This window comes from Rhinatrema bivittatum, chromosome 4 (genome assembly GCF_901001135.1).
Source record: "Rhinatrema bivittatum chromosome 4, aRhiBiv1.1, whole genome shotgun sequence".
Classification (NCBI taxonomy): domain Eukaryota; kingdom Metazoa; phylum Chordata; class Amphibia; order Gymnophiona; family Rhinatrematidae; genus Rhinatrema; species Rhinatrema bivittatum.
Genome location: NC_042618.1, coordinates 142,029,574 through 142,053,988, shown reverse-complemented (window position 1 = coordinate 142,053,988; position 24,415 = coordinate 142,029,574). Strand labels below are relative to the sequence as shown.

The following is a 24,415-nucleotide window of genomic DNA, read 5'->3' as shown; positions in this document are numbered from 1 at the left end:
AACTTTTCATTCCATCAGAGTACCTACTCCTTGTGAGAGGCAGTAACATTCTCACAACCAGCAGTTTCTGGCTAACAGCTCCTCCTTCTTCGAGACGATTAACACACAACACTATAGTGATGTCACAGGTGAGTCTTATACAGAGCTGCAACTTATCTACCAACTTTTTCATTACAAGAGCAGAATATAGAGGCGTGCAACTTATACACCGGAAAATACGATACCTTATCTCATGCTAATAGCTAGGCGATTGAGTGCTCATGAATCTCCTCTTGGGTTCTCCTGAAAGCAATGGAAGATACAATTTCAGCAAGAAAACCATTCATTAGGAAGTCATATCTGTTTAAATGGAAATGATTTCTCATTTTGTTTCACTCAGCATCCCTGGATCTAACTGCCTGCCACTTCAAAGATTTTCTTAGATACTTATTCTACCTGTTGTCATTAGGCCTCTACTTCTGTGAATGTGCATTTGAAAGCCATTGCAGCATATCACCCTTATGTGGAAGGAAAGACCATTTTCCTTCGTCCTCTAGTTCCCAAAATCATACAAATCTCTAAACCTAAAGTATTCTGGGACCTCAATGTGATCCTGACACAGTTAAAGAAACATCTTTTCAAACCATTGCACTTTACTCCATTGAAATTCTTCACCTGTAAGATGGTATTTTTATTAGCATTCACTTCACCAAGAAGTGTAAGTGAACTAAGTCTTATTCTCCCGACATAAAGATTTTTTCACAAAAGGGTGGTGGTGCATACCCACCATAAGTTTCTGCCAAAAGTTGTCTGCGTTTTGTATTAATCAGCCATTGCCCTGTCTACTTTTTCCCCAAATTGCATGTGCACAAGGGCGATAAGGCCCTTCATTCATTGGACTGTAAAAGGGCCACAGTGTACTACCTGCAAAGAATTCAGCTGCATCGACAGGCATCTCAGTGTTTTGTCTCCTATGTTTCCAAGAAACTGGACATAGCAGTTGCCAAACAAACTATTTGCAATTGGCTGGCAGATTGCATTGTATGCCATTACTTGCTGGATGGCCTTCAAATTATGAATGCTCTCAAAGGTCATTAAGTCAGTCATGGCTTCTTCAATTGCTCATTTAAGAGCTGTTTGTGTTGAAGATATCTGCAAAGCTGCAGCTTGATCCAGGCAGTAATGGGTCGTGAAGGTATGTACAGATGACTAAGCTGTAGCTTTGCAGATGACAGTAACTTTGGACAAGCAATTTTGTGCAGCCTTCTCATCCTGTAGTCCACTCTTCATGGAATAAGCGGTTTGTTTTTCAGTAAGTGCTCTGTGGTGCAACCTTCAGCTTCAGTGGTCAAACCCCTGCTCAAAAAACCATCGCTAGACCCCAGCGACCCTTCTAACTTCCGTCCTATCTCAAACCTCCCACTCATTTTGAAAATCATGGAAAAGGTAGTCAACTCCCAACTCATGGACTACCTTGAAAACAATAACATCCTCCACCCTTCATAATTCGGTTTTCGTAAGCACTTCAATACTGAAACCCTCTTACTCTCCCTCTCTGACCACCTGATCAGAGGCATGGACCAAGGGCACTACTACTTTCTTGCCCTTCTCGACATTTCCTCGGCGTTCAACACTATAAGCCACAACCACCTCCTCACCTGCCTTTCGGCCATAGGCATCACAGGTTCAGCCCTCCTGTGGTTTAAATCCTCCTATCCAACAGACATTTCTCAGTCAAAATAAGCAATGCAGAATCCACCTACTGCTCCCTCTCCCAAGGAGTTCCTCAAGGTTCCTCCCTCTCTTCCACCCTTCTCAAAGTTTAACTTACACCTCTCTGCTAGCTCCTATCCAACCTTTGACTCAAATTCTACCTATACGCCGATGATGTCCCAATCATCATACCTATCCAGGACTCCATCTCCGAATCTCTAAAACTCGGAGAAATGCCTAGCCTCCATTAATACCCTACTCACAAGCCTTCATCTTGCCCTAAATACCTCCAAAACGGAACTGCTCTTCATATCCCATCACCAAACCCCCCCTTGCAAATGACCCAGCATATAGCTCCTTCTCCACTCAGCCCCCAGTACAAGACCTCGGTGTCTTGATCGACCAGCAATTGAACCTAAAGAAAAACATCAACAATATCCTCAAGGAGAGTTTCTTTAAGCTCAGTGTCCTAAAAAAACTAAAACCCTTACTTCACAGCCATGATTTCCGTACTGTCATTCAGGCTACCCTCTCCTCTAAAATGGACTATTGTAACTCCCTTCTCCTTGATCTTCCCTACTCCACCATTAAACCACTCAGATGCTCCAGAATGCTGTAGAAAGGATCACCACAAATCAGACCACATCACCCCGATCCTTAAAGACCTCCATTGGCTCCAGATCCCCTCACGCATCCGCTATAAAACCCTTACCATTATTCAGAAATCCATCTACAGAGACAACTCCAACTGGCTAGATGAACCGTTCCACTTTATACTCTCTAACCGCCCCACCACAGCAACCCACAAAGGCACCCTCCATGTGCCTTCCCTCAAGAAGCCACACCTCACATCCACTAGGGATCGAGCCCTCTCTGTTGCTGGCCCCACCCTCTGGAACTCACTACCTGCATTCCTCCGACTTGAGCCATGCACCATTAAATTAAAAAATAAACTAAAGACTTGGCTCTTCAAGCAGGCTTACCCAGATTAGCCCCTCCTGCACCGTTGACCCTATGCTGCATCAGTACTTGACCAGAAATTATGAATAAAGTTTCTCACATTGTTCTCCTGTTATTTACATTTTATGTTGCTTACTTATGCCAGTTTTCGGCCTCTCATCTCTCTATAACTCTGTTTTCCCATACCCAGTACCTGTTTGATGTATTTTCTACCTGCAATTCTAATGTAAACCGGTTGATGTGTCCACTAATACCGGTATAAAAAAGCGTTAAATAAATTCAGCCCAGCTTGTTGACAGAGAAAGCAAGTTTGCTTACCATAAACGGGGTTCATAGCAGGATGAATTAGCCATACTTAATGCCCGCCTTCCTGGAGAGTTGACTAACTTGCTAGATAGAGTTCAGCTCTGCAATTAACTGAGGGGCTCATGAGACAGTGTTTTCTGTGGGAACTCCCATACATGCTCAGTAGGGCAAAAGCTGTACTGAACTCAGAGAGAATGGTCTGCTTGGTGCCTCCAGATGGCTAGCTAATTTTGATTTATATGGAGAATCCCTTACGGTAAATAAACTTGCTTTCAGTCAAGATATTTCTGCAGATTAAATTCTAGTAAACTGTGTGATGGCAGAGATCAGTTTACCTATTTTGTTTTATTTAAATAATAAGAAATTAACCCAGCATCCAACAAGGTTGAAAAATAAGATAAGGCTAGTGCCCTTACTTAGAATGATTAGCATAATCCAAAAGTGGCTTGTATTACTGCTGCACCACTCTAGGAATTATAAGCAATTTGAAACTTGAGCCCAACAGTTTTTGATTTAGAAATAAAGAAGTTATTAAAACATATAACTCCCTCAGCCTTTGTTTTTTTAAAGATCAAGTTAATAAACAAAGTGATGTGGTTTGCTTCAATCCAATACTGGAGTTTGTATCACAGGATTTGCATCATGTAATATTTGTGAAATTACAAGCATCCATTTGGAAAACTTTTAGAGCCAGATTGAAGTTTTGGGTAAACATGGTGCAAAAAGCCTGCAAGTTAGCTTGCTTGTACAGATTTGATATTTCACATCATTGACCAGTGTTTTAATTTCCTGCAATTCTGGACAGAGAGAAACAAATTCATAGAAAAAGTAGACGATGTGCATAAATTACTGTTGAATTTAAGAATTAGGGAATTTAGTTCTTCAGGGCAGAAGTCTTGCAACAGCTGCAGCGTTGCTAAATCTGACTTGCTAGGTTCCTATAAACATGCATCTTCTAGTTTTCTAAATAAAATGTTCTGTCCTAAAAGATAAAATACCATTATAACTATAGAGTACCTTATTTTAAAACTAAGAAGTTAATTTCATGTGCACTGATGGTGTGCTTATTAAAATTTGCTTTTGCAGTTAATACACTATTAAATGTGAAACTGAGTGAAACCGAAGGTGGCCAGCGGGTGTCAGTGCTGGAACTGCCAGGTGACCTTTTAATAATCCCTCAGGCCACACTGGGTGGGAAGATGAAGAGCAGACGCATGCAATATCATTCCAACATTGGGAAGGAAGAAGGCATGGCATTGTACTTGCAGTTTGTAGCCCTTTGTGAACAGGAACTGGCTACCAGGACCAAGTGTACCGAGGCTGGAGCTCAGATCAAACACGGCACCTACGGCAACAGACAAGTCCTACAACTCAATACAAATGGACCTTACACACATTTAATAGAATTTTGAAAACCACAATGTGTTTTATGCAATAAGGATTTGCATTCTTTGCAATATCATGATTTGCCTGACCAGTGATAATAGGACGGTTCCTCTCTTGATGTGTTTTGCATAGTAATAGCAGAAAACTTGGCAGAAAATGTAAGTTCCAAAGTCCTATGTGTAGAAGTAGGCTACATTCTGTTCTGTCTTAAATAGTAATATTATTGAAGGAAAACTACAGAGAACTTTACAAATTAAAATGCTTCTGCAACTGAATTGACTTGCTATGTTTCAAGCTACTATACTGGAAGCAACATAATGACTGACAAATCCCATATAAACCAATGCCTGAGAGATAGTAAGGTGTGCTGGACTAAGTGCATGTTTTTATTTGTTTGTATACATGTTTTTGTGCACGCAACCATTACTTATAATTTAATAAGGATTTTATGCTCAAAATGTTTTCACAAGCATGGGTAAAAGTGTGGTCAAATTAGCGCATCTCCATGCAAATCTTATGTTAACCATGTTAGCATTAGCTATTTATGCATCCTATTTTTTAAAGTTCCTGGTGCATTAGCATACTATTAGCTTATTGCATCAGGAATTAACATTTATTTGTATTCCTACATCAGGGCCTGAATGAGTATGTAAAGGCAAAGGATGGTGTAACCTGAACATACAGGTGATTTCACAGATTACATTACAGTGGAGGGTGAAGGGATGAACCACTAATGTGGAGACAGGATTATGACTGATAATGGGTAGGGAAACTAATATCCCTGTTAAATCCTTTTATGTCAGACATCATCCTATCTTCCTGTCATTCTTGTCACTACTCTGCCACATCGCTCCTCCTTCCTCATTTCCCCTTTACATTACCTCTGTAACAGGCCGATACAGTACAGTGCGCTCCGATGGAGTGCACTGTTAACCTGTCCTTGGACACGCATTTTCCCTTACCCCTTATTCAGTAAGGGGTGGAAAACGCACGTCCAACCCGCGGCACCTAATAGCGCTCTCAACATGCAAATGCATGTTGATGGCCCTATTAGATATGCCCGCGCGATTCAGAAAGTAAAATGTGCAGCCAAGCTGCACATTTTACTTTAAGAAATTAGCACCTACCCAAAGGTAGGCGCTAGTTTCTGCCGGCACCTATAAAGTGCACAGAAAAGCAGTAAAAACTGCTTTTCTGTGCATCCTCTGACTTAATATCATGGCGATATTAAGTTGGAGGTCCCGAAGGGTAAAAAAAAAAAATTTAAAAGGGGCCGGCGGCTGTCAGGCCGTAAACCGGATGGTCAATTTTTCTGGCGTCTGGTTTCCGGGCCCGTGGCTGTCAGCGGGCTCGAGAACAGACGCCGGCAAAATTGAGCGTCTGCTGTCAAACCCGCTGACAGCCGCCGCTCCGGGTCAAAAGGAGGCGCTAGGGACGCGCTAGTGTCCCTAGTGCCTCCTTTTGCCCGTTTCTATTGCACCACCTAATTTAAATACAGAATCGCGCGCACAGGCGAGTGGCCTTGTGCGCGCTGGGAGAGCAGGTGTTCGTCTGCTCTCCCGCGGACTTTACTGAATTGGCCCATAAGGTAATTGTGAATCACTAGTATATTTGGGCAACATCACTATTTGTCGTTACTTGCTCAGTCTGTTTTGATCTGCTGAAGGGAGTATAGCTTCTGAAAGCTCATCAAGAAGGCAGTTAAGTTAGTCCAGTAAAAAGGTATCAACTTTATATTTTTTGTTGACCTTTCTATTTCTGCACATTCATATGGTCTACCAAAGCAATCTTAATAATACAGAAGGGAAATGCAGCAGATTTCAATAAGTCCCAGAACAACTTCAACGTTGTAAATAATTTTAACTTTTTATTGGCGGCAACTCCATTGCTTGAAGAGGACACACTTTTTTTTTTAAACAAGGGCCCCCGACACGGACCCATGTTTCGCCAAACGCGGCTGCATCGGGAGGGACGTATTTAAAGCGGAATTCATATGCTTAAGCACTTCGCGCTTGAAATTATTTCCTTGCTGAACATAAATAAATTTCAAGCACGAAATGCTTAAGCATATGAATTCCGCTTTAAATACGTCCCTCCCGATGCAGCTGCGTTTGGCGAAACATGGGTCCGTGTCGGGGGCCCTTGTTTAAAAAAAAAAAGTGTGTCCTCTTCAAGCAATGGAGTTGCCGCCAATAAAAAGTTAAAATTATTTACAACGTTGAAGTTGTTCTGGGACTTATTGAAATCTGCTGCATTTCCCTTCTGTATTATTATTGTATGCCTGAAGTGCAGCATCTGCTCCATTTTTTGTTTTGTGGATTTCTACCAAAGCAATCTGCCATCATTTTACTATATTATTACTGTATCCAAGAAGTAGATAAGTGTACTCCCAATAAGAGTAAACAAGTGGACATGGTTCTCTTGTATCCTGTGCATTAACAAGAGAGGAGTATGTGCTAATGCATCTGGAATGTGGGAAAAACTAACGTAAGGAAATATCATTTGTGATAACTTTAATATTATGATTGAAAACTTTCTAAGTACACAAGGATAAACTGTAAAATCTCAGCTAATTCTGTTTGGTGGGTTGTCTCCTTATAGTAGGTCATAGGCAGACATGATTTCTGCAAAAAGCGTTTTTACTTTACTTTGTACAAGAATGCTTAAAAATGGAAGATTTTTGCCAGTCTGGTCAGTAACCTAGAAATGATGGCAGATAAAGACCAAATGGTCCATCCAGTCTGTCCAGCAAGTTGAAGGTTACCCCATGCATTCTGTTAAGGGTAGTACAGGATACATTCTTTGAGAGTAGATTCATACTTGAACCTGAAGTGATGGTTAAGAATTCAAACAAATTTTTTTTAATTACTTGTAGATGTTGAGAGCAGTATTTCCTTTAGTGCAGTATCTTTTGCCTTGTCTTTAGTTTGGGATAACTAATTGCAATTGGAGACAATTTTGTGGCTTGGAACTCGCAGCTGCACACATTGTCATAGAATTAAACATTTTAAAAGTAAATGTGTTATAGCAGAATAATAATGAAGTGTTTTTTAAATATATTTTTTAAGGCTTGTTCTACTTTAAAATTGCTTCTAATTCTTTAGATGCATGCTTTTTAGTGAGTTCTTTCTATATTTTACTGCTCCTTCCCCAGTCCTTCCTTTACATATAGTGCAGCCTAATTGTATTCTGTGGAGTGGGAACTCTAGACAGAGTGGATTTTGTAAACACTTTATATGGACTTCCTGCTTTCTCCCTGCCTATGATGGACTATAGGGATATTTACATCTGTTTGGCTAGAAAGCAGGTTGAAGTTCTTTGGCTATTTAGATGTCTAAATGAATATTTTTCTCTGTTCTCCCTTATAAATAAAAGGTAGTTGTGTTTGGGAGATGTTTATCTGCCTTGAAGCTGTTGTGTGTGTATATGTGTGGCCTGCTGCATTGCAGACCATGTTCTGTCCTGTGACTGTGCAGTGGGCCTGCCCTTTAAATTCCTTCCCCTGTGTGTGTATGGATAGTCCTGTGCATGCACAATATTATTATTATTTGCCTGACTCTGTGTGCCCTTGGAGTTTGTCAGCAGTCCACCACTGACGACCTCCAAGTTGGAAGACTGAGCAGCATGAGGAACAGTCAGCACTGGGTGGAGGGGCATAGGAGCACAGGCCCCGCTTGCTGCAAAGGAAGTAATGCTGGGGGATAGGTCAAGCCCTACCAGCTGAATATGCCAAGCACAGAGTAGGATGAGCTCTGTAGCTGCCAGGGAGCCAAGGTGATAGACCAGTGCCCCTCATAGAGAGGCCAGGCTCTGACAACTCGGACAGAGCAGAAGCTTCTGCAGCACCAGGTGAGGATGTGTAGGAGGGACATAGGCATGAGAAAGTAGATGAATTTGTGCCACATTTTAGCCTCTAATTTTTATACGTTCTTCAGTTAGTAATATAAAAGTTGGTTTCTGTCTTTTTGTCTGTAATGCTCAAAGGGAAAGGTATATTGTGAATTTAAGATTAAATATTAAAAAGACTGAGGCCGTTTGAACAGCGCTTTGCCCTGCATTCTATACTTACAGGCTGCTGCCCAGTCTGCAAGTTTTAGCCATGAGCAGAATCCCAGTGTCTGGCAGCCTCTTACATGCATGGCGAGGACAAGATAATTCCTAACTTGTGCAAGCCGTAGCTTCCAGGCATCCCACCTGCCCCTGACCACAAAGATGCAATGCAAGGTAAATAATGGTCTTTTATTGAGTGGAAGGAATGGCTACAGCTATACAAACATTAACTTAAACATCAACAACCAGAAATACTTTGAGCAAGCTTAACATTCACCTTCCAATAAAGTTGGCCTATGCCCCCACCAGCAACACTACATGTTGTTACCCACCCCTCCGCTTGCTTGGGGTGGCAGCCCTCCAGCCTTCTGCTCCATGAAGGTAGTACACCACTGGCATCCCCCTCTGTGAATGCCACTGTGGCCATTGCCGCTCTGGGCAGTGTGCTGCTGCCTCATCCTTCCCCTGGCCCTCCTTGCAGGCCATGCTTATTTATTTATTTGTTTATGCCAGGCTTCCATTTGGCTACTCCTCCAGACTGGCCATCATCTGGGTCTGCGCGAGATATTGCATATAGCCATCCACAAGCTTCCCTCTATGCGTGTTCCTTGGTGCCCAGCTCCTCCCCCTCCCCCAACGCATCCTCCTATGCGCCGGTGAGGGCCCTGCCGCCGCTAGTTTAAGCTGTAACAAATCCCCACCCCCAAACCCATGCCCTTTAGTGCTGTGGGGTGGTGGGAGGGTTGCTCTCTACTCCCCCATTGGCTAATGTGCCACCAATCCCTATCCCACCCATTAATGTTCCTGAGCCCTGCGACCCCTTTCCTTTCTCATAGGCTCCTGGCTTGAATTTGAATCGGCCAAGGTGTCCCATTGACCACCAGTTCCCCCCCCCGAACTGGCTGCAGCACACCTGCCCGGTTATGAGGCCCCCTGCCTCGAACGGCTGGGCCTCCTTAACTTGTGCAAGCCATAGCTTCCGGCATCCCATCGCCCCTGACCACAAAGATTTATTTATTTGTACAGTTTTTATATACCGTAGTACAGAAACAAGTTTCTATCATTACGGTTTACATTCCAATTAAAATAAAACCTAAAATATAAATGATTAGAATACATAATTAGAATAACAATTACCAAAACAGGATTAATAAAATAAATAAGACTAAAAGATAACTACATTCATTACTTAAATGTAAAAGCTAGAAAAAGTAAAAAAATTAGAAGTCTTTTTATTTGTGGTCAGCTATGAATGCCTGTTGGAAGTACCATGTTTTTAGCTCTTTTCTGAACTTTCTCAAATCCGGTTGTAATCTCAGGTTCTGTGGTAAAGTGTTCCAAAGTTTCAGACCTGCGACTGAGATAGCTCGGTCTCTCACCTCACTTAAGTGGGCAGATTTCACTGTGGGAACTGTAAGGAGACCCTTAGTTGTGGATCTTAATTCCCGTTGAGGGACATGAAGTCTGATTGACATGTTTAACCAGTCAGTCTTTTCTCCATATAAAATCTTATGTATGGTACATAACATTTTATGTTTTATTCTAAAAATTACTGGTAGCCAATGAAGGCTTTGCAAGACTGGGGTTATGTGGTCTCTTTTTTTTTTTAGTGTTTGTTAAAAGCCGGGCGGCAGAATTCTGAAGAACCTTTAAGGGGTCAGTGGTAGATTTTTGGCAGACCTAACAAGGTAGAATTACAATAATCAATTCCATTGAATTGCATGGCCTGGAGCACATGTCTAAAATTATTCCATGAGATGAGAGGTTTTAATAGTCTCAGCATCCGCAATACAAGGTAAATAACACCTGCCCGGTTATGAGGCCCCCTGCCTCGAACGGCTGGGCCTCCTTAACTTGTGCAAGCCATAGCTTCCGGCATCCCACCGCCCCTGACCACAAAGATTTATTTATTTGTACAGTTGAGTGGAAGAAATGGCCACAGCCATACAAACATTAACTTAAACATCAACATCAACAACCAGAAATACTTTGAGCAAGCTTAACATTCACCTTCCAATAAAGTTGGCCTATGCCCCCACTGGCAAGACTACATGCTGTTACCTACCCATCCGCTTGCTTGAGGCAGCAGCCCTCCAGCCGGAGCCTGCCTATTGCTGTCACACCACACTAACGTCAGGGTAAGGGCCATGAATTTTGTCTCTCTGATCTGATGCGCCACACTAACGCAGGGGTAAGGGTAGGCGGTAAGTTAGCAGGTTAAACGTGCGGCAAAACTACAGGTTAAAAAGGAGATAATCGGGGTGTACATTACTGTATGGGAGGGAATAGCTAATCGGAGCGTTTACATCTCATATACATGCTGCGGGCGGAAAGGGTTACCGGTTGATTTAAAGAAGCGGTAAGGATGAGTTAAAAGGGATAGTGAATCATGGGTTGGACTTACACGGCCAAATTGTGAGTTAGAAGCGGGTTAGAAGCAGGGTAACTGTGGCCACACTTTACTGTATCGGCCTGATTGAAAATAAGGAGTGAAAAGGGGGAGTGAAAAGGGGGAGCAGTGCCAATGATAGCATATGGCACTGCTTTACACAATTTTACCAACAGTTGTACACTGGGCGATCAGATATCCCTCAAACAGCAATAAACGATTACATGGTGGATATCCCATTACCGCACCTGGAGGAGTCCTACACAAAAGGCCTCAATCATAGAGTTGGAAGTTAATCAGGCCATTAAAGATTTGAAACTGGGAAAATCTCCCAGAATAGACTGATTCTCTGCTGGTTTATACAAGAAACTGAGAGCAGTAATATCCCACCCTTTGGTGGTAGCTTTCAATAGTCTGCTGGGAGAAGGGCAAATTACAACCAATGCAAACAAAGCAGGCATTACTATTCTAGCTAAACTGGGCAGAGACAACACTCATTGTGGATCCTAAAGACCCATTATCCCTAATAAATTTAGATCTAAAAATATTAGCCAAAATACTGGCGACACGCCTTTTCACCCAGATCAGACGGGGTTTGTACCTGGTAGGCTAGCTGCCGATAATGTGCGACGGGTGGTAGATATTATATGGGGAGCACAGACGACACAGTTACTATGATACTACTTACCGTTGATGCTGAAAAGGCGTTTGACCTGGTCCATTGGGATTACTTATTCTGGGTATTAGAAAAAATGGGGCTGGGAGGAAAATTTTTAACCTGGATTAAAAAGCTATATAGTACTCCGAGCGCATGTATGAAGATGAATGGGGGCTACTCCAAATCATTTGGGATAGAGCGGGGAACCAGACAGGGGTGCCCTTTATCCCCGCTTCTCTTTGCTTTATACTTAGAGCCATTGGCCATAAGAATACGTGGGTCCCCAGGGATTAGAGGGGTCGCAGTGGGAGAACATAAGTACAAACTCACAATGTTTGCAGATGACATTTTATTCACTATAGTCCAGCGGAGAGGTCATTGATGCCGTTGATTGAAGAGTTTCAAACTTTTAGCACAGTCTCCGGCTACCAATTGAATATGGATAAATCTGAGCTGATGAATGTCACTCTCTCTGAGGACCGCTTACGTCAAGTCAAAATGAAGTTTCCCTTTAAAATAGTTCACAAAGCCTTGAAATATCTAGGAGTAAAAATTAGCCCCAATCTAGCTGACCTGTATAAAATAAATTATGAGGGACTCTAGGGGAAAATCTTGGTGGATCTTCAAGCCTGGGACTGCACAGATTTGTCCTGGACGGGCAGAATATCCACTGTTAAAATTAATATCTTCCCCAGACTAGGATATTTATTTCAGACCCTGCCAATTGAGATACAAGTAGCAGCCATACGGAGTTGGCAGAGGAAATGTTTTCAATTCATCTGGCGAAGATGGCCCCCACGAGTTAGTTGCCCAGTAATGTTCCTCTCAAAGGAGCGAGGAGGTCTAAGTGTGCCCTGTCGTCTTTGGTATTACATAGCTTCCCAATTATGCCCCATTATAGACTGGCATACTGAAGATGTTAGCAAACGATGGGTACAATTAGAAAAGGACCTCATGCAGGGGATATCACCAGCATCCCAGGTTTGGCTGCTGGGCAAAGATAGTGGTGAAAAGTATCCCTTCGGTAACTTTTACCTTGAAAATATGGGACCGATGGAAGGCCAAGCTGCTGGGTGATAGGGTCACCCACCAGCTTGGCCAGGGGTCCCATAGAGACAGGGCAGCGGGTGATAGGGTCACCCACCAGCTTTGCCAGGGGTCTCTAGACACAGGGAAGCTAGGTGGGAAAACCATGGCTGCTCTAGATTGGAGCATCTGTGGAATTAGGGGCAAGATACGTGAATTTCCAGAGCTAATGCAGACATACAACCTATCCCCTCTGAACATTTCTTTTACTGTCAGTTGCGGTACTATATCTCTCAGAAGACTGTTAAAGATGATCTAAGTAGAGGGAAACACTGTTTGAAGGATTCTGTGATCAAGCGGGGAAACTGAAAAGGATCATTTCCCGGATTTATGCATTTTTAAATGGAGATTTTCAACGCCCCCTGTCACATATCATCCAATGGGAAGGGGACCTTCGGGTAACTTTGACCCCTACACAGTGGACGAAGTGTTTCCTCTCTATTAGATGTTGCTCAGTCTCAGCATCTTTAATAGAACATAGCTATAAGATGTTTTACCGATGGTATATAACGCCAGCTAAATTACATCGGTTCTATTTAGGGGTATCGGACCGTTGTTGGAGAGCGTGTGATGAAGGGGGGACTTATCTTCATATGTGGTGGGAGTGCACCAAAATTACCCAATATTGGGATGATATAATCCAGCTGATATATGACGTAGTGGGAGTACGAATTGGTAGAGACCCAGCATATTTTCTCCTAAATATCTCATTGGTACCTGTAACATATCCACATATATATCTTATCCACCAAATGATTTTGGCAGCAAGGGCTGAAACTACATATAACTGGAAGCAGGTAGAAGAACCCCTGTTACGGCAAGTGTATCAAAGACTGATAAATGTGTGTTGTTTAAATAAATTGACTGCAGTGAGGCACAACCAAATGACCAAATTTGTTACCTGTTGGCAACCATTGTTAACTTGGCAAGCACAGTTATGGGGAGCTCCACTGGATGTGGGCGTCATCCATAAAGACAAAACACTTTCAAGGTACAGAGCTGAGAAGTTTTATTGTAAAACACAGTTGATTAATGCGGATGTACTGGAGTTATTACTGCTGTATACTCTGCTTTGACGGTTTTTTTATTGTATTGAATTATCCCAAGTAGGGACACTGTCTTGTTTTTGTATTCTGTTACCTTAAATTACCAATAAAAAAAAAAAAAATGCTTCCAGGTTTGGATACATGGAATTTTGACTTCCAGAATTAAAATGTAACTGATTACCCCTAAATAATACTGTTTCTTTATTGTGTATGTTTGTGCCCTCTCAGGTGGCTTTACTATACAGCTCTGTTTAGCAGAATGAATGACTGTGGTTATTACGTAAACTTCTGAGTTTTTTGCGGGTTGTGATACCTGTTATTGAAATAATATAATTATTCAGTGATCATGTGCACGAGGGTTAGAAACCATATAGATCCTGTTTTCAAATGAGATTTCAAGCCTCACAAGTTAAACATTGTGTGGATAATTATTGCTCCAGTAAAAGGTATTCCAACTTGTAGAGAGTCCAGCCTTCTAAGTGTTTATGTGTTTGCATATATAAGTAATGCCTCCGGGGGAGAGAGTGAATTTTAAGAATTAGGTTAAATAATGGAGAGCAGTGAAGGAATGATGTGCTTTTTTTTATAAGGGTGCATTTGCCTCTGTGTGTAACCCCTCCTTAAGGTACAAGTGGAGTATGGAGGGGGACATATAGTTATTTGTAAGTTATTTAGGACAGGAATCCTGTCTAGCTTTTAAGTCTTCCAACCCAGAGTGTAGGTCCTTCGGACTAGGGGTTGAAAGGAGTCTTCTCCAGTCCCAGTATGGGGTGACTAGTGAACTGTGATGGAGCTCCCTCATTCTGCTGTGAGCTGTGTGTTGTGTGCCAAATAAACCACACTTGGACCATGTAGGCAGTTTCCAAAACAATGCTTACTGATACAGGTTTGTTGAATGGCACAATTAAATATGGTAAATCACACACCACAGTCTCTGCAGTTTCTCTCTTAATTACAGATCTTTTCTCCTCTATCTGTGCATTAGTCTTTATTAGCCAGGAATCCATCCACGCTTCTGGATTAGATTGTGCTGTAGCCCCTTTGGGCTAGGCCCCCTTGGATGGATGGGAAACCGCTCCTGATGGCACAAAAATCTATCTTGGCTCAGAATCAAAGTCTCTATCCCTCAGGGCTCTTTGAGGATGCTAGATGGGTGTTATCCCTTGAATGTAGATCTTTTGCTCACAGTAGATTTATTTTGTTTATTTATCGATCAAGTTTTATATACCGTCGTTCGGTTTCGCCATCACAATGGTTTACAAAGTTTCGATGTTTAACAGGGTGTTCAAAAATCACGTGCTTGTTAACATAGTTATCGTAGGTGTTATAAGATAGTTCGGTTGTTGAACTGTATAGTTAAATTATGTGTTAAGGATTAGATCTACATGTTTGTATGGGTCGGTAGGGAAGTTATAACATAGAGCCATTGGGTGTTTTGGTAGGCTTTGAACATCCAAGTTTTTAGTTCTTTTTTGAACGTTTTAAAATTTTGCTGTGTTCTCAGTTCGGTTGGGAGGGTGTTCGAGTTCGAGGCTTCCTAGGGATATGGCTCTCTTTCGAGTTGAGGTACGCTTTTGGCGATCCAGTGGAATTTTTAATAGACCTTTGTTGGCTGAACGGAGATTTCGTTTTGGTGAGTAGGGTTTTATGGATGCACTTAGCCAGTTTGTTTGTTTTTCATATATTATTTTGTGTATTATGGATAGTATTTTGTAGTCAATCCTGTATTTTATTGGGAGCCAGTATAGTGATATGAGAGTTGGAGTGATGTGATCGTACTTTTTTGTTTCTGTGAGTATTCTGGTGGCTGTATTTTGAAGGATCTGGAGTGGTCGGAGGGTGGTGAGAGGTAAGTTGAAGAGCAGTGAGTTGCAGTAATCCAGGTTGGAGAAGATGAGTAGTTGGAGGACTGTTCTGAAGTTGTCTGAGGAAAGGAAAGGTTTTAGATGTCGTAGGGTTAGGAGTTTGTGATATCCGTCTTTGATTTTTGTGGTGATGTGGTTCTTGAAGGATAGTTTCTTATCAATTATGATTCCTAGGTTGCGGGCATGGGTGACAGGAGAGAGTGCCATTTTTTGATTCATTATGATGAGTGGTGGTAGGTGCAGAGTGTTGTTCTTTCTATCCAGCATGATTATTTCTGTCTTATCGATGTTTAGGATAAGTCTCATGTTGGTTAGTAGTTGCTTTATTTTGGTGATGTAATTGGCTTTTTTTTTTTTGTAAGTGTCTTCTAGCGAGTTGTGTATTGGGATGAGTATTTGGATGTCATCAGCATATATGAAGTGGGTCAGTCTAAGGTTTGAGAGGAAGTGGCATATCGAGAGGAAATAAATATTGAAGAGTGTTGCAGATAGTGCGGAGCCATGGGGAACTCCAGTGTTTGTTTGTTTATGTGTTTTTATATACCGTTTGGAACTGGCCTTCACAACAGTTTACATTTGAAACAACAGTACATATAACGTTATGCAGAAGAAACAGTAATACTTGTAACATTTAACAGGAACAATAACAGATACATTTAACTGATGTATGGATTAGTAGTATATACAGTCACAGATTGCGATCTGGTTACAATTTATGGTTTGAGTAGAGGGAAATAATTAAGATGAGAGGAAACGGGGGGGGGGGGGGGAATACAGGGGGGGGAGGGGTGTAACTAAAGGTCGATGGCTGATTTATTGAATGCAGTTTGTTAGATGATTTATATACAGTGTAGGTTTGGAGTGATTCTGCGATTGGTGGTTGTGATTGAGTAGGGGGATATTTGTGGTTATATTTTCTTATCCAATGCCGTCTCTGTAGGTTTGTTGGAAAAGCCAGGTTTTGAGGAGTTTTCTGAACATTTTTGTGTCGCTCTGTAGTCGTATGTTGTCCGGGAGTTTGTTCCAAAGGTTCTGGTTCTGGTGGTAGGAATCCTGGCATACTGCAGTTCTTGCCAGTCGCCTTGATGGATAGGAAGAGGGCAGAAAAACAATTCCTCCCAGATGCTGGAAAACAAATCTTCTTCCCCAAATTAGATAACTACAGGAGCTCGCTGCAGCAGGTCACCATCTTTGTTAAGCAGGTCTTCCCTAAACACTGGGGGCCGGATTTTAAAAGGGTTACGTGCGTAACCCTTTTAAAACACCCCTGTGCGTGCCGAGCCTATATTGCATAGGCATCTGGTGTGCGCAAAGCCCCGGGACACGCGTAAGTCCCGGGGCTTTCTTGGGGTGGGCTTGTTGGGGGGTGTGACGTGGTCGGCGCGTCATCGGGGGCGCGTCGGGCGTGACGTGGTCTGCACGTCATCCGGGGGCGGTGCCGCGGGCGTGGTTTCAGCCCGGGGGCATGGCTGCGGCTTCCGGACCAGCCCGCGGACCAGAACATGGCGCGCAGCAGCCGGCCCGGCGCGCCCAAAGTTACGCCTGCTTCGAGCAGGCGTAACTTGTGCGACAAAGGTGGGGGAGGGTTTAGATAGGGTCGGGGGGTGGGTTAGGTGGGGGAAGGGAGGGGAAGGTGGGGGGAGGTGGAAGGAAAGTTCCCTCCGAGGCCGCTCCGATTTCGGAGCGGCCTCGGAGGGAACGGGCAGCGTGCGCAGAGCTCGGCGCACCCAAGTTGCCCAAATGTGCACCCCCTTGCGCGCCGACCCCGGATTTTATAAGATACGCGCGGCTACGAGCGTATCTTATAAAATCTGGCGTACTTTTGTTCGCGCGTGCGCTCCTTCCCTATGCTCAAAAATACAAAATATGTTTCAACAAGAAAAAGATCATTCACGATAGCTGGAATTAACTTATGGAACAAAATGCCCACAGATCTGCGCCAGGAACCCTGCCACAAGAAATTCAAACAGAACCTGAAAACCTGGCTGTTTAAACAGGCCTACAATATATGACTACTTCCCTTCAGACAATAACATTTAAGAGACTAATTATACCACTTTTTCTAATCATGTTACCTCCAATCACTCTTAGCATTCCCCCTGACCTATATATACACACAGCTTTCTTAATATTGTAACTGATCCATCAATTTTCTTCTGAACCATAAATAATCCACATATCATGTTTCATATGGCCCATCATGTAATTATTTGTACTCTTAATTTGATCAGCTGGCCAAATGCGCTTCATTTGAACTTATTGGATATTATTTATTTGCAAGTTTAATACTATCAGCTTTGTGCCCTTTTTTTCATTATGCTCCCTATGTTATCTTATAGTTTTAATGTTATGAGTGATATACCCTTTTTTACATGATTTGGATTGTAAAGCTGTTGCTAAGTTAATGTTCAATGTAAACCGAGGTGATGTTTCCTAACGTGCCGCGGTATATAAAAACCCTTAAATAAATAAATGTTTTAAAATGTACACCTGGATGTCTTCAGCTCAGGGTTCCCCAATCCCTGGGCTTCAGAAAGGCCCAGGCCTTCAGCAGGGCTTCTCTAAATAAGGCTCAAAAAGCCCAAATAGACCCAGAGCAACCACTCTGCACTGTGTGGGGAGAATACAGCAGCGGAGCCCCTTTGGCTTATCCTGGAGGATCTTGGAGTGTTTCTGAGGTTCTAGGTAGGCCCAAAATCCAATTTAGGAAAATACACTTCTCACTGTCACTCTCAGCTTAGACTGCTCCAGAGCCTATTGCAGAGCTCTGCTATAAAACCTCAGGATCAAGGGTATCCATTTCAGCTCCGCCAGTAGGAGGGCTGTCTATGAATTGATACTCCCTAATTATTTCCCTAACTGGACTAGACTGTTGCAGGACCTATTAGTAATTCAAAAAGTGGTCTGGGTTACATGTGTATATAGCTGTGTGCATTTATCTGCTTGAAGGAATTTTAAAGTTGAAAGACATTCAGTTTTGTGGCATGTATCCATGTTTTTGTTTTAAATTGATATGCTTCTCTTGACTCATCTCAGGGTCCTGATATTGAATCATTGATAGTTTTGGGTTCCAGTTATACCTAGAAGAGCTAGCCATCGGGCCGATACAGTAAATGTCACGGGAGAGCGGGCGAACGCCCACTCTCCCAGCTCACACAGGCTACTCTCCTGTGTGTGCGATTCTGTATTCAAATGAGGGTCCACGGCAAAAAGAGGCGCTAGGGACACTAGCGCATCCCTAGCGCCTCTTTTTGGACAGGAGCGGCGGCATTTGCATGTTGCGGGTGCTATTAGGTTCGGGGGGTGGGGGGGTTGGACGCATGTTTTTGACGCGCTATTACCCCTTACTGAATAAGGGGTAAAGGTAGCGCGTGGAAAACGCACGTCCAGTTGCGGGTTAACAGTTCGCTCCGCCGGAGCACACTGTACTGTATCGGCCTGCATGTGATATTAGGTATCTGAAATTTGAAATGTTTTCACAGAAATGCATTCTAAATGGTTACATTTGACTCTTCAGATGATCAATCTTCTGGTGTCGATGAACTCTGTTCATCGACTTTTATTCAAGTGCTTCAGCATGTTTTTTATCCAACAGTTCCCTGTATGTTCCCAGAGCGGTTCAGACTCCTGGGTTTTGCCTCCCTTCCAGCAGATGGAGACAGAGAAAGTTTCGCGGACACTGCCACATAACCCGAGGTGCCACTTGCAGTCCATCAGTATTTCTCTTTCTCCAGCAGATGGTATAGGTGCAAAACCTGCAGTCTGTGACTAGTTAAAAAAAATGTAGAAAATCTTCAGCTTTCAGAGAGTGCCTACCACGAGGTTAGTAAGTCCTGGTGGGGCCATCCCCCTTGGTTTTGGAGGCAGACGAGCAGGGGCTTGGGGACCCTTTATTGCTCAGTCCTTATCACCCAGGGTTGAAAGCTGGTGGTTCCAGCTTCCTCACCCTAAGGAGGATGGACAAGCTTTCTGCATCTCTTCAGTTGTCAGGGAAGTGTTTGTTTTATGCTCTTTTTGCTTGAGTAAAGTTTATAAAAAAAAAAAAAAAAAAAAAAAAAAAAAAAAAAAAGGATTTCAGTGCACTTGTCTTTAGCCAGCCAGCAGTGGGACTGTGCTGGAGAGTTGAAGTGGCTTCTGTGGCTCCGTTCTTGAGCGGCTGTTGGCGATTCTGATTCAGACGTCTTGCCTTCATGCCGTGCGGCATCGGCTGCATGACATGCGGCGACGCACATGACTTTCCTGCGGTGGTCTTCGCTTCCGGTGCCTCTCCGGAAGAGAGGGCAGCGCAGGAATGATTGTGACGGTGTCGGGGAGGCAGTGCAAGTCGGGGAAACTCACTGGTGCATTGGTGGCAGTAGGGGGCCACTTCCCGGTCAGCGCTGGAACAGCGGCCATTTTGTCCACTTTCAGGGCTTCTTCTTGAGCCGCAGAGGGGGAGGGGGATTTCCCTCCTCCTCTGTCCCTGGTGGATGTGTACTCCAGGGGAGGCCAGGAGGCTCAGGAATTGCAGTCAGGACAGAATCAGGACCTCCTGGGGGAGACGTCCGATGATTCCTCAGTCTTTTTCTCTTTTTCTTTGTCCTGTTACTTCACAGGGCTTATATGGCCAGAAAGCCTGCGGGGCCGAGCAGGGGGCGTCCATAGGGCCCCATACAGGGAAGAATTCCAGGCCATCTCGAGCAGCAGGGGTGACGAGGGTTTGTCGAGTGCTGCAGAAGTCCGCTTCGGTGAACGAGATGGATAGCTTTCCTGAGGGTGAAGATCAGCGAGGGCAGGATTCTCAGGAAGCAGGTTAGGCTCTGGTGGATCCGGACTTGGATGGAAGTAGGGGGAAAGCCCCAGCTTTAGAAGGAGATAATCCAAAGGTGGTACAGCTGTTCCACAGGGAGGAGCTGAGTCCCCTGATTCCTCAGGTTTTGGAGGAACTGGGAATAAAGGTTCCACGAGAGGAGTCTGATCGGGAAGAGTTGGACCGGGTCTTGGATGGCCTTCGGGGTCCGGCAAAAGCTTTTCCTTTCCATTAGTTGGTCAAAAAGTTGTTGTTTTGGGAGTGGAACACTCCAGAGGATGGCTTGAAGGTGAGCAGGGTGATGGATAAATTATATCCTTTGCCTGAGGACACACCGGAGCTCCTGAAGGTCCCGAAGGTGGATGCCTCCGTCTCAGCTGTCACGAAGAAAACAACAATTCTGGTGGCAGGTTCTGCTGTCCTAAAAGACCTCCAAGATAGGAAGCTTGAAGGTTCACCTCAAGAAGATATTTGAGGTATCTGCGCTTGGCATATGGGCTGCAGTGTGCAGCAACTTAATGCTGAGAGTGGGACGGCGATGGGTGCAGCAGTTGCAGGCGGACATGTCCAAGTCTATGGACGAGGCCTTGAATTATGGGCAATCAGGTACAGATTTTCAGTCCTCCACTTATATTCCTATCCCAGTAATTTTAGGTCTGGCAGATACGGTGATCTTGCATCCACTAACCGATCATGTAATCATGCCGGTTGTCCTGTTTGATTAACGTTCCTCCTCCTGTTAATGTGTTAACCTTTGCATCAATAAAAGTAGGAGTTATGTTGATTAATATACAAGCAATCAGGAAGAAATTTCAGTTAGTTTATAAGAACATAAGAACATGCCATACTGGGTCAGACCAAGGGTCCATCAAGCCCAGCATCCTGTTTCCAACAGTGGCCAATCCAGGCCATAAGAACCTGGCAAGTACCCAAAAACAGTCTATTTCATGTTACCGTTGCTAGTAATAGCAATGGCTGTTTTCTAAGTCAATTTAATTAATAGCAGGTAATGGACTTCTCCTCCAAGAACTTATCCAATCCTCTTTTAAACACAGCTATACTAATTGCACTAACCACATCCTCTGGCAACAAATTCCAGAGTTTAATTGTGCGTTGAGAGAAAAAGAACTTTCTCCGATTAGTTTTAAATGTGCCACATGCTAACTTCATGGAGTGCCCCCTAGTCTTTCTATTATCCGAAAGAGTAAATAACCGATTCACATCTACCCGTTGTAGACCTCTCATGATTTTAAATACCTCTATCATATCCCCCCTCAACCGTCTCTTCTCCAAGCTGAAAAGTCCTAACCTCTTTAGTCTTTCCTCATAGGGGAGCTGTTCCATTCCCCTTATCATTTTGGTCGCCCTTCTCTGTACCTTCTCCATCGCAATTATATCTTTTTTGAGATGCGGCGACCAGAATTGTACACAGTATTCAAGGTGCGGTCTCACCATGGAGCGATACAGAGGCATTATGACATTTTCCATTTTATTCACCATTCCCTTCCTAATAATACCAACATTCTGTTCGCTTTTTTGACTGCCGCAGCACACTGAACCAACAATTTCAATGTGTTATCCATTATGACGCCTAGATCTCTTTCTTGGGTTGTAGCACCTAATATGGAACCTAACATTGTGTAACTATAGCATGGGTTATTTTTCCCTATATGCATCACCTTGCATCACCTTGCACTTATCCACATTAAATTTCATCTGCTATTTCGATGCCCAATTTTCCAGTCTCACAAGGTCTTCCTGCAATTTATCACAATCTGCTTGTGATTTAACTACTCTGAACAATTTTGTATCATCTGCAAATTTGATCGTATTTCTTTCCAGATCCAAATATATTGAAAAGTAAGGGTCCCAATACAGATCCCTAAGGCACTCCACTGTCCACTCCCTTCCACTGATAAAATTGTCCATTTAATCCTATTCTCTGTTTCCTGTGTTTTAGCCAGTTTGTGATCTAGTCCAAAGGGAAAAACCAGATTTTTTTCTGTTACTGAGAGCTGGTTACTCACTTCTGATGCAATCACTCTTAACCAAATGTATCCCCCTGATTATCTTTATTACTCCAAACCAAGAAAGAAAGACAGAGGAGGTGGTTTACAGTTAACTTATAGAGAGAGCTGAAACCCCAAATTCGAAAACATTAGTTTTGATTCTTTCCTTGAAATTTTGATCTTTTATACTTCCAGTTTTTCCATTTGTCTAACCTATTGTCCCCCTAAATCGTTGCATACTAATTGTTCACCTTTTTTTGAACAGCTTCTTTTAGCTAAAACAAATTTAAACATGATCATTCTAGGTGATTTTAATTTACCCTTTAATGAAGACTCTCAGCCAGAGTATTGTACACTTTTTCTTGACATACTCTCCTCTTTAAGATGGACCCAATTGATTTAAAAGCCTACTCATAGGCAAGGAGATATATTGGACCTTGATTTTGTTAATGACTCAAGCAAGCAACATAGTTATGATGCTTTATCAGTTAGGGAAATCTCATGGGCAGATCATTCTCTTATAAGTTTCTCAATTTCCTGGCCAAAAGTGTCTGAACTCTACTAATCCACAGATTTGTCGTAAACAGACTGATAGCTATAAATTTATTGAAAGCCTGCAATCCTTCTTAGGTTCTGAACTCCTAGATGACTTAAATGATTTGATTGTCTATTGGACTGATTCTGTCATCTCAGTTTTAGTTTGTCGCCCCACGCAGACCATTTATTAACACTAACAGGAAACCCCAACCATGGCTTGGTCCTTCCTTGATTCTTTTAAGAAGGCCACTTAGGGAAAGTGAGTGTGCATGGCAGAAATCCCCGTCATCTATTTCTGCAGCAAAATTTAGACTTCTATTGTGCCCAAAAAAATCAGAAATATTGGCTACAATCTCAAGGCCCTATTTCAACTAGTTAAAAATCTAACTGATACCTCCAAAACATGTTCATCTATTTCCGACACATTTCTGCTGATGAGTTTATGAAATTTTTCACTTTCAAAATTGAGAATCTTAATTTGACTTTTGCCAGTGTCCCAACCTGGTACAATGTTTCCCTTTCTGCTCCGAATTCTACTTGGTCATGTTTAGATGACGTTTTGCAATCTGAGATAACCAAGACTATTTCATCAGTGAATGTTTTTTGCCCATCCACTGACTCATTTGCTATTTTTAAAGCAATTAAAGATGCCAGTACTCCCTCATTAACTACTATTGTTAATAAATTACTTCAGTCTGGATGTGTTCCTGTTGTCAAACCACTTTTAAAAAAGCCTAGTCTAGACTGCACTGACTCTACAAACTACAGGCCCATTTCATCGTTGCCATTTATTTCCAAAGTTCTTGAAAGTGCTGTTTTACAGCAATTGACGGAGTTTGTTGAAGAAAAAGAAATACTTGACCCTCATCAGTTTGGATTTTGTCATTCCTTGAGCACCGAACTTCTTCTGGTATCATTAATAGATACTACAAAAAGAGGCTTGGATTCTAGTCATCAATTTTTGCTCGTGGTGTTTGATATTTCCTCAACCTAAGAACATAACATGCCATACTGGGTCAGACCAAGGGTCCATCAAGCACAGCCTTTGACACTGTTGACCACAGCATTCTTAGATTTCAGCTGCAAGAATGTGGTATTGCACGTACTGTGTTAAACTAGTTCTCAGCATACCTTAGTAATCAAACACACCAAGTAAAATTCTGTAACACTTTTTCTAATTGGCAAACACTAAAATCTGGTGTCCCAGAAGGCTCTGCACTATCAGCAGTTTTATTCAATATTTATTTGGCTCCAGTTGTCAAACTGCTTGCCAGTGTAACTGATGGTTACAAAATATATGCTGATAACATTCAATTTTTCATCCGATTACATTCATCCTGGGATAGAATTATTGAACATCTTCATCACTGCATTTCCTCTATTAAACAATGGCTGCATCAAAATAAACTTTCCTTAAATATGTCTAAAACAGAATTTCTATTGATTCAAAGATCATTTTACAATTGCCAGCATGACACTATTTCAATTGACAATTTGACCTCAATTAAGACTCCTATTAAAAGTTTACATATTTTAATTGACTCCACTTTCTTTCCTGCCACAAATTAAGTCCAAAATTAAAATTGGATTTTATAAGTTGCATTTATTAGCAGGTCTGAGACATCTTTTGCGCAGTAATGAC

The 24,415-nt window shown here is 42.6% G+C and overlaps 2 protein-coding genes across 2 annotated transcripts in view; both read left to right on the top strand.

Annotated features, from left to right (window-relative positions):
* DTD2 (D-aminoacyl-tRNA deacylase 2) overlaps positions 1-5,356 on the top strand; it is a 39,983-nt gene extending 34,627 nt beyond the window's left edge. The window contains exon 3 of the mRNA XM_029598908.1: positions 4,045-5,356. Coding sequence (XP_029454768.1) covers positions 4,045-4,370 — 326 coding nt within the window. The 3' untranslated portion in view covers positions 4,371-5,356. The remainder of the gene's footprint in view (positions 1-4,044) is intronic.
* The window catches only part of MIPOL1 (mirror-image polydactyly 1), a 1,009,124-nt gene that overhangs the window by 34,578 nt on the left and 950,131 nt on the right, over positions 1-24,415 (top strand). The window lies entirely within an intron of this gene.